At 42.2% G+C, this 12,788-nt stretch overlaps 1 protein-coding gene across 1 annotated transcript; it reads left to right on the top strand.

The window, feature by feature from the left end:
* Positions 1-914: 914 nt before the first annotated feature.
* On the top strand, positions 915-9,558 carry LOC311025305 (zona pellucida-like domain-containing protein 1; the record flags this gene model as incomplete). Its single annotated transcript, XM_084028153.1, has 10 exons — positions 915-1,008; positions 2,631-2,857; positions 2,935-3,119; positions 4,540-4,612; positions 6,780-6,877; positions 7,132-7,212; positions 7,563-7,743; positions 8,217-8,349; positions 8,486-8,506; positions 9,410-9,558. 10 exons carry the CDS (start codon positions 915-917, stop codon positions 9,556-9,558), a joined length of 1,242 nt encoding a protein of 413 aa, XP_083884279.1.
* Between the last annotated feature and the right edge of the window lie 3,230 nt (positions 9,559-12,788).

The raw sequence follows: 12,788 nt of genomic DNA, 5'->3' as shown, positions 1-12,788 counted from the left end.
TACATGTAAAATTTATAACTGTGTATATTCAGCTATTGTTCCACGCCTGTCAGATGATCCAACCAGCTTGCGTTGCTCTATACCTTTCCCTTTCTTCTCACTGGGCTTCCTGTGGACTCTTTTAGCTGGAAAGGAGGCCAGTATAAATGGCTCACAGTCATGAAGGTAAGGGTAAACCAGAAAAAGACATATTGAGGGAGAGAAGTGAGAAAACACTGTAGATCTATACAAGGTAAGAAATAACTCAAGCAGAAATCTCACTGCCTTTCATTGGTTAAAAGATACGTGGATGGTATTGTTTTGGCCATCAGTTCTAACTTTAATTGGACTTTTTTATTCCTTCATTTTCTTAAATGTCTCAACGTACTGCAATGCTAAAAAAAGAACCTAAAAGATTTACATTCAAATTGTTGTCTCCCTGTATGTGTTGATGTCAGACTTAAAGTAATATAGTTCATCATATTACTTGATCTGGCTGATGATTTCCTCAGTATTGGCTTTTTTATGTTCCCAAATTGTTTTTAAAAGCTCTTTTCTGGTGCATTACATTTGTTTTATTGGCATTAACCATGTCTGTAATAAAGTGTTTCCACATGTCTGCAATGGTTGAAAGTAACCATGGAGACAGTAGGCTACTTTAAGTACCATTTTATGTACTATGTCCATTTTATTCCACTTTATACTTCTACCCCATTTGAGGTTTTGCTACTTTTCAGATTAAGATTTAAAAAAAAATACTAGCAACATGATGAGGTTATAAAATACAGCACACAACTAAAAACATGTATGGCAGTTCCACCAAAGAAGATCAAACTTCTTATGGTTTCCTTTTTGAACTCTTTATTAGATCCAGTAAAGAGGTGAACGTGAACTTCTGATTACTGTCATCTGATTTTCCCAGCAGGTTGAGGACAATGTGGCTGGCCCTTCTAACGTTTCAACTTGCCAGACTCTTTCTCACCCAAGCTCAACATGCATGCATTGGACAGTCCACATTCAGAAGTCCAGGTCAGTGAAAGTAGCCTTGCATCTCTCTTGCCTGCTGCTCTGACTTCCCTCACACCCCTCTGTCTCCTGCAACCTAATATATTTAGCACAGTGGCTATCTGAGAGTGTGTCTTTATCTCTGAGATGAGGTGTGACACAGCTTTGGGGAGTTTGAAAATGGAGCTGCTGTCGTTATGTATCACCTGTCAAAAGAAGATAAAAGAAACTGATTGTTGTTCATACAGTCAGGTCCATATATATTGGGACATCAACACAATTATCTTCTCTTTGGCTCTGTACACCACTGCAATGTAGTGTAATTTGAAATGAAACAAACAAGATGTGCTTTAACTGCACTTTCAGCTTTAATTTGAGGATATTTACATTCAAATCAGGTGAACGTTGTAGGAATTACAACAGTTTCTAGATATGATTCCCACTTTTTAAGGGACCAAAAGTAATGGGACAAACTAAACAATCATAAATCAAACTTTCAATCTTTAATACTTACAGTATTACAGGTACAGTTGTGTGTCATCTGCATAACTGTGGTAATGAATGTTGTGATTCTCTAAGATTGAGCTCAGGGGAAGCATATACAATTAAAATAAAAGGGGACCTAAGATGGAACCTTGTGGGACACCACACTTGATGGTAGAAGATGAGGAGGAGCAATTTCCAAGCTGAACAGAAAAGGTTCAATTCTGATGCATTATAATGTGGCTTGATACTTTTATCAGGCTTTAGCAGGAGAAAGAAATACGGGTACATGTTGTATCGTGGTTGGCTCCTGTCAGAGCACATATTGAAAAATATTAAAAAGCTAAAAGTACTGAAATTGATTCCATGAGTAATTCAGAGGATATATTTATACTTGCATGCAATTTCTGTTTAATGAATTTCTGTTGATGTTATCAAATCAATGAGTTACGTGGAGGACAACTAACTCGGCTACATTCTCCAATAATCTACATTTCCCAGTTGTGTTCCTCACGTATTATATTATTTCCCATTAATAATAGCATGTCCTAACAACGTGAGCTGAGCTTCTATTTAGAGCTCATTTTCTCAAGTGACAGAAATTAACACATGTTGAAGATCAGTCACGCTTGCCCCACCCTCATACAGTGTGTCTGATGCCCATGGGTTTGTATACAATGCACAGAGCTGGCCGTACACAGGAATGAGCTGTATGTTGAAAATTCATCTCATTTGAGAAACATATTCAAATTGCACTGTATGTCCAAGGAATGCTCCTAAATCCTGAATAACAATGTCTTAGTCCTTACATTCTATAGAAGGAATAAGACCTCATTCAGAATATCCAATATCTAACAAAACATAAATGATGTATCAATATCTGAATATTGTAATATTCAGAATATTTTTGTGTATTGGTCGTAAACAGTGCATACATGCTTATCCATTTTGTAAACTCCACACCTACTGTTTGTAACACAGGGTTTTTGTTAAAAGGGTCAGTTAAAGATTTTTCTCTTAGTTTCTCAGATGTTAGCTCGACGGAGGCGGAGTAGTCTGCTACTCCGAACCAATACACCTAATGTGTGAAATGAATGGAGAGGTCAGTTCTGGAGCCCCAGAGTGAGTCATGTTAATTCTGGTCTCATCCTTGCTCTGTTCAGCAAACTCAGACATCGAGGTCCTCTGTGGCTCTGAGACAGTGGACCTCCACATCCTCCTGTGTCCAATCTATTTCAATGGATACAACGAGTCACTGCTGTCCCTCAACTCGGAGCACTCCAAAAACCAGTGTAAAGGGACTCCCGACTGGACGTTGGACCCGCCTGTTTTAAAATTCAACTTCTCCATCACAGAGGATGCGATCAATTCCTGTTCCAGCCAGCTGAGGGTAGGTTCAACAAAAAACACCCAGCAGATGCTACTCACACATCAGATTCTTACTCCACAATCTCTTTTTGCCCAAAGGTCATTGAGGAGTTGGGAACGGGACTGTTTGCAGACTTCTCCAACGTCCAGTACATCAGCATCTCAGGCATGATCTGCTCTGAGGACCCCACCACAGCCGCCATCACCTATCACCAAGAGGTGATGTACAGGTTCTCCTGCCGCTACCCGCTCCAGTACCTGGTCAACAACACTCAGATGAGCGTGTAAGTCGCACATTCACAGTGCACAAACGGAACATGTCAATGCAAGGCAACACATTTCAAAGTAGAACACACCATATCCAACAATACAGATGCAAGGGTTTATTTTAATGTAGGCCTATGCATCTATTACTTATTACCTTTACAATTTGGATAGATAGACAAACTGGCTGGTTTGACTTCAGCAGGGAAGTCGCTATGTCTCATTCCATGGTTGAGTCAGCCATTATCTTATTGGTTATGTTATTTTGTTATTTATGTATTTATTTATTTATACATGTATGAAGTTCAGTTGTACCGTTTGTTATTTAAACATTGAAATACTTTGATCTGTGACTTTAAAATAGTTACAATAACCTGCTGAATCTATTTTCTCACATTTACCTCTAAGTCTAAGTTCTCTCAGCTTCAGTCACACCTGAGTTAGGAACAAAGAGGTGATGTTGCTGTGAAGCTGACAAAGTGTGAAGAACAGTGAGGAAAGTGATCCGTATCCATCCGTACATTTACATTTACATTTATGGCATTTAGCAGACACTTTTGTCCAAAGCGACTTACAATAAGTACATTTGTCGAAAGAAAGAAACCACAACATATCATTGCCGATAAAGTAAGAGTGAAAAAGTACAAAGTGTTAGGTCATCGTCTGAGTAAAGTAGTAGCTGTTCAGCAAGTATACCTTAAGTACAACAGGGCTATGATCAAAGTGCTATAGGTAAGAACATAAAAATGCTCTTATTTTTGTTTTTCTTTTTTTGGGGGGGGGGTTGTTAGTGGGTCATGCTATGCAGAGTCGAGGTGAAGTCTGAACAGGTGAGTCTTGAGACTTTTTAGGAAGATGGCAAGTGACTCTGCTGTCCTGACATTAGTCGGGAGTTCGTTCCACCACTGAGGACCAGAACAGAGAAGAGTCTGGACTTTGCTGAGTGACATTTGTTTGATTTCAGCGATGGTGGTACCAGCCGGCCAGCTGAAGTAGAGAAGCGAAGTGGTCACATTGGGGCGTGTGGTTTGACCAGTGTTTGAAGGTAGATGGGTGCCGTTCCATTGATTGCCTTGAAGGCCAGTACCATCGTCCTGAATTGGATGTGGGCTGCAACAGGGAGCCAGTGTTCAAGGAGTTCACTTATCAATGCGACAAATGTCTTCTTTGGTTAAACTTATAGTTGAAGACTGGCAACTCAAACTTCATCAACAAAAGATTGTAAAAAACATAAATAAACTTGATACACAAACATGTTTGTGTAAAGAGAAGTTGACTGTATATGGATGAAGCTCAGCTCCATCAGATAAATACCATGTGCCGTGAGTCTGGTTTCAGAAAGGTTTGAATCTCACCTTGGCACATCCCTCGTGTATGAGATTATATCAGATTATTTTTTAAATATTTCCAGCTGCTGACAAAAGATTTTTTGTCCAACAGGTCTGGGGTCAGCCTGGCAGTCAAAGACAACAATGGGAGTTTCATCAGTACACTGAGCATGCAACTGTACTCGGTAAGTGTGAGGGGACAACAGTGAGCTGCTTTATGTGGCTGACCCACAGAACAATGTGCTTGATGTATTTTGTTATACAGTGACTCGATTTAAGAACAAATTCATCTTACCTTTAAGATGTTATTAGAAGATACTTATGTAAATCTAAATCTAGCTTCAGGCTGCACGGTGGTGTAGTGGGTAGCACTCTCGCCTCACAGCGAGAGGATCCCGGGTTCGATTCCCGGGTCGGCCCCAGGTCCCTTCTGTGTGGAGTTTGCATGTTCTCCCCGCGTACGTGTGGGTTCTCTCCGGGGATCTCTGGCTTCCTCCCATAGGTTAAAGGAGAAATCCGGTCATTTTTGACCCCATTTCCATTGTCCTCAGGGTCATCCCGACTTATTAGAAGCAAAAAACCCGACAAAAATTGACGTTGCCTAGCCCGAAATCTGTACCTGCCTGGCAGCCTTCCAGACTCGCTCCAATGCTAACCCATTGGGGCACGTTATATCTGCTTTCCTGGGCCTCAGAAAACAATTCCAAGACCTATGCAACACAGGTTGGGTCCGTACGAGACACCACGGTGCTCGTTTAGCTCAAATAGTGTGGCAAAACGACATAAATATGTGTGTTTTAGCATGAAGTTACTCACCTCAAATCACCCCGTAGACGTTAGCAGTAGATAGCCGAGCACCTGTCGTCCCTCCCAGTCACCGCAGAAACGAAAACGTTTTCCTCGTAGTTTTGATTTTGTATCCATAAAGAAACGACCGAGCTGTGCAGTCGTCCTGTCCGTAATAAATCCAGGAAGCTGTCATGTCCAAATGTCTAAAACACACATATTTATGTCGTTTTGCCACACTATTTGAGCTAAACGAGCACCGTGGTGTCTCGTACGGACCCAACCTGTGTTGCATAGGTCTTGGAATTGTTTTCTGAGGCCCAGGAAAGCAGATATAACGTGCCCCAATGGGTTAGCATTGGAGCGAGTCTGGAAGGCTGCCAGGCAGGTACAGATCTCGGGCTAGGCAACGTCAATTTTTGTCGGGTTTTTTGCTTCTAATAAGTCGGGATGACCCTGAGGACAACGACAATGGGGTCAAAAATGACCGGATTTCTCCTTTAATTGATGACTCTAAATTGCCCGTAGGTGTGAATGTGAGTGAATGGTTGCCCTGTGATAGACTGCCGTCCTGTACCCTGCCTTTGCCCAATGATAGCTGGGATCGGCTCCAGCCCCCCCGCGACCCTGAGTACAGGATAAGCGGTAGACAATGGATGGATGGATGGAAATCCAGCTTCAAACGGTAATGGTTAAAACCACAAACAAAGCCAGAAAGGTGTAGTCATGGACTCAGACCTGAACTTCAACAGCCACATTAAATCAGTTATGAAGTCAGTCCACTGTCACCGAAAGAATATATCAAGGATTAAAGGACTGTAACGGTTCCTTTACAGGTCTCCCTAAAAAGTTGATCAGACAGCTGCTCTGTTATTTCAGAATGCTGTACTCGAGTCCTCACTAAGACCAAAAAAGTGGATCATATTACTCCGGTTCTCAGATCTTTACACTGGCTTCCTGTCAAAGAATTTATTTCAAAATACTACTGTTTTTACTGTCAGACAAAAGGTTAGACAGGTAAGGTTAGTCAGATAAAAGGTTAGACAGAAAAGTAAGATTAGTCAGATTAAAGGTTAGACAGGTAAGATTAGTCAGATAAAAGGTTAGACAGGTAAGATAAGTCAGATAAAAAGGTTAGACAGATAAGTAAGAGATTCGTTAGATAAAAGGTTAGACAGATTAGCAGATAAAAGGTAAGACAGGTAAGTAATAGAGTTTATATTCGGAAAAATGTATCTATTTGAACTTCATCCTGACTGGGAGATTAATTTATAAATCCATGAATTATCATAAAAATATTTATTCTATTTATAATTTCCTTTTTTTTTAAATTCTAATTACTTGACAGATATCTCATTGGCTGCAGAAGAAAATGCTACTATGTAGGTATGCTAATATAATGTCATTGCATCTTTATGAGATTGGTAAGCGGGACCCCCTCTGGCCCTCTGGTGTGGACGGTGCAGACTTTTAAACTGATACTGGAGCTTGAAGCACTGGTTAAAATGACCACCCCATATCATTCTAAACCACACCCTTCCCTCTCTTCTCTTATTGGGGCTAAAGAACAATGGCTTCTCCTCCGTGCTGCAGATCCCTCAGAGAGGCCTGGAGCTTAAGACCCGGATCTTTGTTGAGGTGAAGGCCTCCAACCTCACCAACAGGTACTTCACACAGGTTTTACCAATCAAAGAATACTGATCCTAGATCCTTTTATTCTTTAAAAGTACAAGTATCTGTATAATAACGCATTACTGTTAACCCAGGTTTAATACACAGGTTTACCTCATCAAAATTCAGTACTTTTTCCCAAACACTACCTGTGCCAAAATCCACAGGTTCTTCAATCCCAGTGTAGAAAATAGAAAAATATGAATAGGTTTTGGATCTGTGCTGATACCAAAATGTGTCCTTGCAGATTCAACGTGATCCTGGACCGATGTTACGCTACAACCTCACCTTTCCTCATCAACACCACATCTCACGACCTCTTTGTTGGGTGAGTTATCAGTTAACATGAAAGATGAAAAGATGCAATGTCTTCATTAATCTGGCTCAAGTGTTGATGGTTTATAATATTTTCATCCACAGTCATTTCAATTTGACAATTTTCTAAATATAACTGGTAGGGAAAAATCTGAACACTTCATGTCCTTGAACACTTAAAATTTAAAACGTAGGGTAACATTAACAACCTGTTTGAGAGGTAAAAGCACCTGCGCCGGCTAAACCAGCCAAGCTGCTAAAACAAAAGGTATCTGCTAGTTGGTCAGAATGTCTGGATTTCTGTGAGACCTGGTAGAAAACCCTAGAGAACCGGACACTAAATCACCATCTGTCCTCTTCAAGGTGTAACCGCGATGGCCAGACAGTAATAGGAGTCAACGGAGAGCAGCAGGTAGCCCGCTTCTCCTTCGAGGCTTTCCGCTTTGTCCACAACACAGATGCAACTGACACACACCTCTCCACCTACTACGTACACTGTGCCACCAGACTCTGCATGAACTCCTTCTGCCCAGAACTCATCCAGGTCAGATTCTGCCTTCAGATGCAAAACCATACTTCACAAATGTAAATGTCCGCCAACTTTGATATTAGATATTTCTGCAAAATCCTGCTTCTCATCCAATGAAAATGACATTTTGTCTTGTTTTATTTTATCCCTGTTTTCTACTACATCTACACATAACTACAGTATGGCTACGGTTAGAGGATAGTTGTTGTATCACGCAAGAATAGTGGGATCACATATCACATTATCTATGATTTGTAACTCCAGATTCTATGAGTAGAGTTGTGTTATTATGTATCATAAGTGTGGATATAAGAGGGCTGTGCAAGGAACAGGGACACAACAAGAAGTCTGACTGTGCATGCAGCCAGTAGCGGTAGAGGAAACATACGAAATAGAACACAAAAATCCATATTGTCAGACTCCACTGTATTTTACTTGAAAACTGTTTTAACCAATATAAGAAATAAAACATCAAAATCACCCTGCAGAACTGCACCACCAGCACCAACTCCAGGAGGCGCCGCAGCAGCAACGACAACCAGGACACCTCAGTGAGTGACATGGCCACCGTCAGCTCAGGCGCCATCACTACCCGCTCAGATAACGGTGAGGTCATCATAGGTTTGTGCCTCAAAATTCAGAAGTAACAAAGGCACAGTCGTGTGTTTGCTGGATGCCACTGTTGCACATCAGTCAGCAAGAGTTGATTGGAGGTTTCTTCCTGTCATGAATGAACTGACTGTTTCTCCTCTCGCAGGTTATCTGGTGGCACCTGGAGGTATGTACAAACTTCCAACATAAACATTGGACAATGGTGTAATTTGGTTTCCCTGATAATATAGACAAGGTATAAAAGCTCCCACGAAATAATGGGTGGTGAATGGTGGGTTTGTCCAAAGTGAAGTGTCAGATGAATGATCCTCACCTGGTAAGGGGAAGCTGGGGCCTCTTCCTGGAAGTTGCAGTGGGGAATCTTCTGGTGGGGTTTGATAGCATCCAGGCTTGTCAGACATTCTTATATGGAAGGTGTTGATTGTCAGTTGTTCAATTGAGTGACAGAAAAAGTTGAGTAACACATGAAAAAAAGAGGGTTTGAGAAAGAAGTTCCAACCATGGCTCCTCTCTCACCTTGGTGATGAACTTGATACAATGCAGTTAGCTACTAAAACGACTTTAACACTTAGCTGTAAAGTTGACCTTGAATTCGGAAGCTAACTTTGTTAGCAGCTTTACACCAGAATCCAGATGGATCCAGATCCAGTAAGGTTGCTGCTTGGGGTGCCGCTCTGCTGCTTGTGTTCATCAGATCCACCCGTCGCTCCTTCACAGTCCAAATATGGTCACTTCCTTGACTGGTTGCGAATAATTCAAGATGCGACGGCCAAAATGCAAAACTTCGTCCACAAACCAACGGGTGATGTCACCATGACTACGTCCACTTCTTATGTGGACGTATCAATGGTGTGAATCTGGGATTGTTGGTTTCATCAGTCACCTTTGCTTTGGACACGTAGCCTCTGTATCACCAGGGAAACCAATTCGCTTTGTTTTTGTTTGAACAAAGCTAGTTTGATACATAAAAGTAGATATGGTTTGATACATAAAAGTAGATATGGTCATCAGTATAGAATTTGCACATTGCACTATATCATCTAATCATTCATGTCTCTTTCCTCCCCAGGTCAGCAGACTCATTGGAATAGCCCCCTGGTGGCTGTTTCAGTCATTGCGGGCATTGTTGGAGCCATCTGCCTCACTCTGGTAGCTTTCCTTGTTTACCAGAAATCCAACATCAACTCCACCAAGACAATTCTGCATGACGAGGCGTGACGTGGGTCCAGGCAGCTTGGAAAGGACTTAGTCCTGTTCGTTCACTCAGTGGGGTTTATGATACCACATGAGAATTGTGATAAATGAGTGACAGCAAAAGTCTTGGAATATTTTTGGATAATTGTTGGTGTTATCAAACACAATGCAGGTTCCTTGAAAGAAGTGAGAGGCAGAATACCAGACAGTTGCTTCTTGTAAACTTTTCAATTCAACTGTGGTGCTTTCATTTAGCCTGGAAGAGATCATAAGTAAGTCATTTCCTATTGGGTATGCTTCATTGATACGAAGTTCATCCTCACCAACAAATCAGACAAACAATAGCACTGCATGTGTTCTCATTACGAGACCCGAGAGCCTTGAACGCTGCTTCAGGTTCTTCTGTTCACCTTATACTCCTATATTGGGTCATGGAATTGAGGGCAGTGATTATTTGTTACAAACAGTGTGGTAGCTATTATAATTTACACTCAGGGGTTTTTTGTTTCTGTTTCATATAAAGGTTTTTGACAATGGGTATTTTATATGTATACATTATCGTTATTTATGATAATATATTTTAGGAGATTTTTAGGGTGGGAAAATGTCACAGAACTGTGCAACAACACTGTACTTTTATAATGTTTTTTTTTTAATAAAGCATATTTTGCCTGTATGTTCCATGGCAACGTGAGCTTCACTGCACGCACGCGCACAGACACACACACACACACACACACACACACAGACACACGCACACACACACAGTAGTGGAGGGCTGGACCACAATCTCTGACTACAAGTCTGCAGGTGGCCTTTTAGTATTTACTCAAAAGAAGAAATTTTCAAATGTTAAGTCCCAGGTTGCTTTTTTCCGTCGACACTGTAACATATTAACAGTGAACCATTACAAATGATGTGGAAAAATTGTGAAATTTTCATTCAAAAGGCTCGTCGGAGAAACATAATTCAGGGCTGCACAAGGAAATGTGTTCCATGGGTTCAAAACGAGCTTTAGTCAAGGATCTGACTCAAGCAACTTTCAAACTACTTTCCATATAAACAGATATGAAGAATTAAAAAAAAAGAAAAAGTTAGCCCCTGCTTGCCAGTTTGTGGTAAGCAGAGTGGGCAAACCTCCTGCGATCCTTTATTAAGTAAAATTAGTAAAAATGGATAACTGTAAAAACTACATTATGAGGACAGGAGGAGGATAAGGCTTGTTTTATGAGTGATAACAAGAGGCAATATTAAGTTAAAAGGATTTTCTTATTTTTTTATAATATCTTATCTGGTCAGGCATTTCTAGAACAGCATATAAGGGCCACTGTAGGAGGACAAAAACCGAGCCAAGGGCAGTATTCAGAGAAAAAAAAGTCATAAATTTGCTACTTTGCATCTTTTTTATACATTTTTTTTTTTTACAAAATAACTTTTTTTCCCCCAGAATAGTTGCAAATTTGTATAAAGTAGGAAATTCGCAACTTTTTTTCTCAGAATATTGCCCCTCTCGACTCGTTTTTTTCTTCTTCTGTACAGTGGCCCTAATACGCCGTCATACATTTCTGTGTGTGTAACATTAATTTTAGATTTGTGCAAAGTACATTTATATTTGATGAGGCGTGCTGCAGCGTTCTGGATAAGCTGCAATGGTTTAATTGCAGAGGCCGGGAGTCCGGCCAGGAGAGAGTTGCAGTAGTCAAGGCGGGAGATGACCAGTGCTTGGACCAGGAGTTGCGTTGCATCCTTTGTGAGGAAGGTCCGAATCCTGCGGATATTGTAGAGGGCAAATCTGCAGGATCGGGCCACAGCAGTGATGTTGGGGATGCAGGATAGTTGGTCGTCGAGGATTACACCCAGGCAATACTGTGACCGACAGGTCCATGCGAGGGCAGTCTTTCCCTGGGATGAAGAGGAGTTCGGTTTTATTCAGGTTAAGCTTGAGGTGATGTGCAGTTGTCCAGACAGAGATGTCAGCCAGACAGTCCGAGATGCGAGTTGCAATGTGAGTGTCAGAGGACGGGGGAAAAGAGAGGAACAGCTGGGTGTCATCTGCGTAGCAATGGTAGGAGAATCCATGCGATGTGATAACAGAACCTAGTGATCTGGTGTATAGTGAGAACAGAAGCGGTCCTAATACTGAGCCTTGAGGGACACCTGTCTCCAGAGAACAGGGTTTGGACATAGAGCCATTCCATGTGACCTGAAAGGTGCGATTTGTCAGGTATGATGTAAACCAGGTGAGAGCAGAGTCAGCTATGCCAAGTTCAGCCAGAGTGGAGAGGAGGATTTGGTGGTTGACTGTGTCGAATGCAGCAGATAGGTCGAGGAGAACGAGAACGGAGGAGTGGGACGAGGCTCTGGCGTCTCGCAGGGACTCGGTCACTGTGAGGAGGGCCGTCTCAGTGGAGTGAGCAGTCCTGAATCCTGATTGATTAGGGTCAAGGAGGTTGTTCTGCGAGAGATAGGATGACAGTTGGTTGTAGGCGGCACGTTCCAAGGTTTTAGAGAGGAATGAAAGAAGAGATACAGGTCTGTAGCTTTGGATGTCAGTAGCGTCTAGGGTGGGTTTTTTAAGGAGAGGCTTCACGGTAGCTGTCTTAAAAGCCACTGGAATGACACCTGGGGTGAGGGAGGAGTTGATCAGGGTGGTGAGGAATGGCAAGATGTCGTGTGAGATGTCCTGGAGAAGAGAGGAGGGAATCGGGTCAAGGGAGCAGGTGGTGGCACGGTTAGATGTAACAAGTGCGTGAACATCTTCAGAGGTGAGGGGGCTAAAGCTGGTAAGGCCATCAGAGTTGAGAGTTGGGGGAGATGTTTTCTGGGAGGGAATAGGCGTGAATGAGGAGCTGATGTCATTTACTTTCTTGGTAAAGTAAGTTGCAAAGTCATCAGCAGTAAGGGAGGAAGGAGGGGGAGGGGTAGGAGGGGTGAGGAGGGAGGAGAACATGGAGAAGAGTTTCCTGGGGTTGGAGGCAGAAGAGTTGATCTTTGCCAGGTAGAAGGCAGATTTAGCTGCCGAAACAGTTGAGGTGAAGTCAGAGAGGAGGTGGTGGTGGTAGTGAGCAAGGTCCTCGTGCTGGCCCGATTTCTTCCATTTTCTCTCTGACGCTCGCAACAATTATCTGTTGGTTCGCAGAGGTTCAGACAGCCAGGGAGGGGAGGGAGATGATCGCGCAGGTCGTGAGATTGAGGGACAGAGTGTGTCCAAAGAAGAGGAGAGTGAGGACATCAGGATGGAGGAGGCTTCCTCA

Source organism: Eutrigla gurnardus (assembly GCF_963514095.1).
Source record: "Eutrigla gurnardus genome assembly, chromosome: 15".
NCBI lineage: Eukaryota > Metazoa > Chordata > Actinopteri > Perciformes > Triglidae > Eutrigla > Eutrigla gurnardus.
Note: the sequence above shows the minus strand (reverse complement) of the source record. Positions and strands in the feature narration are given on the sequence as shown.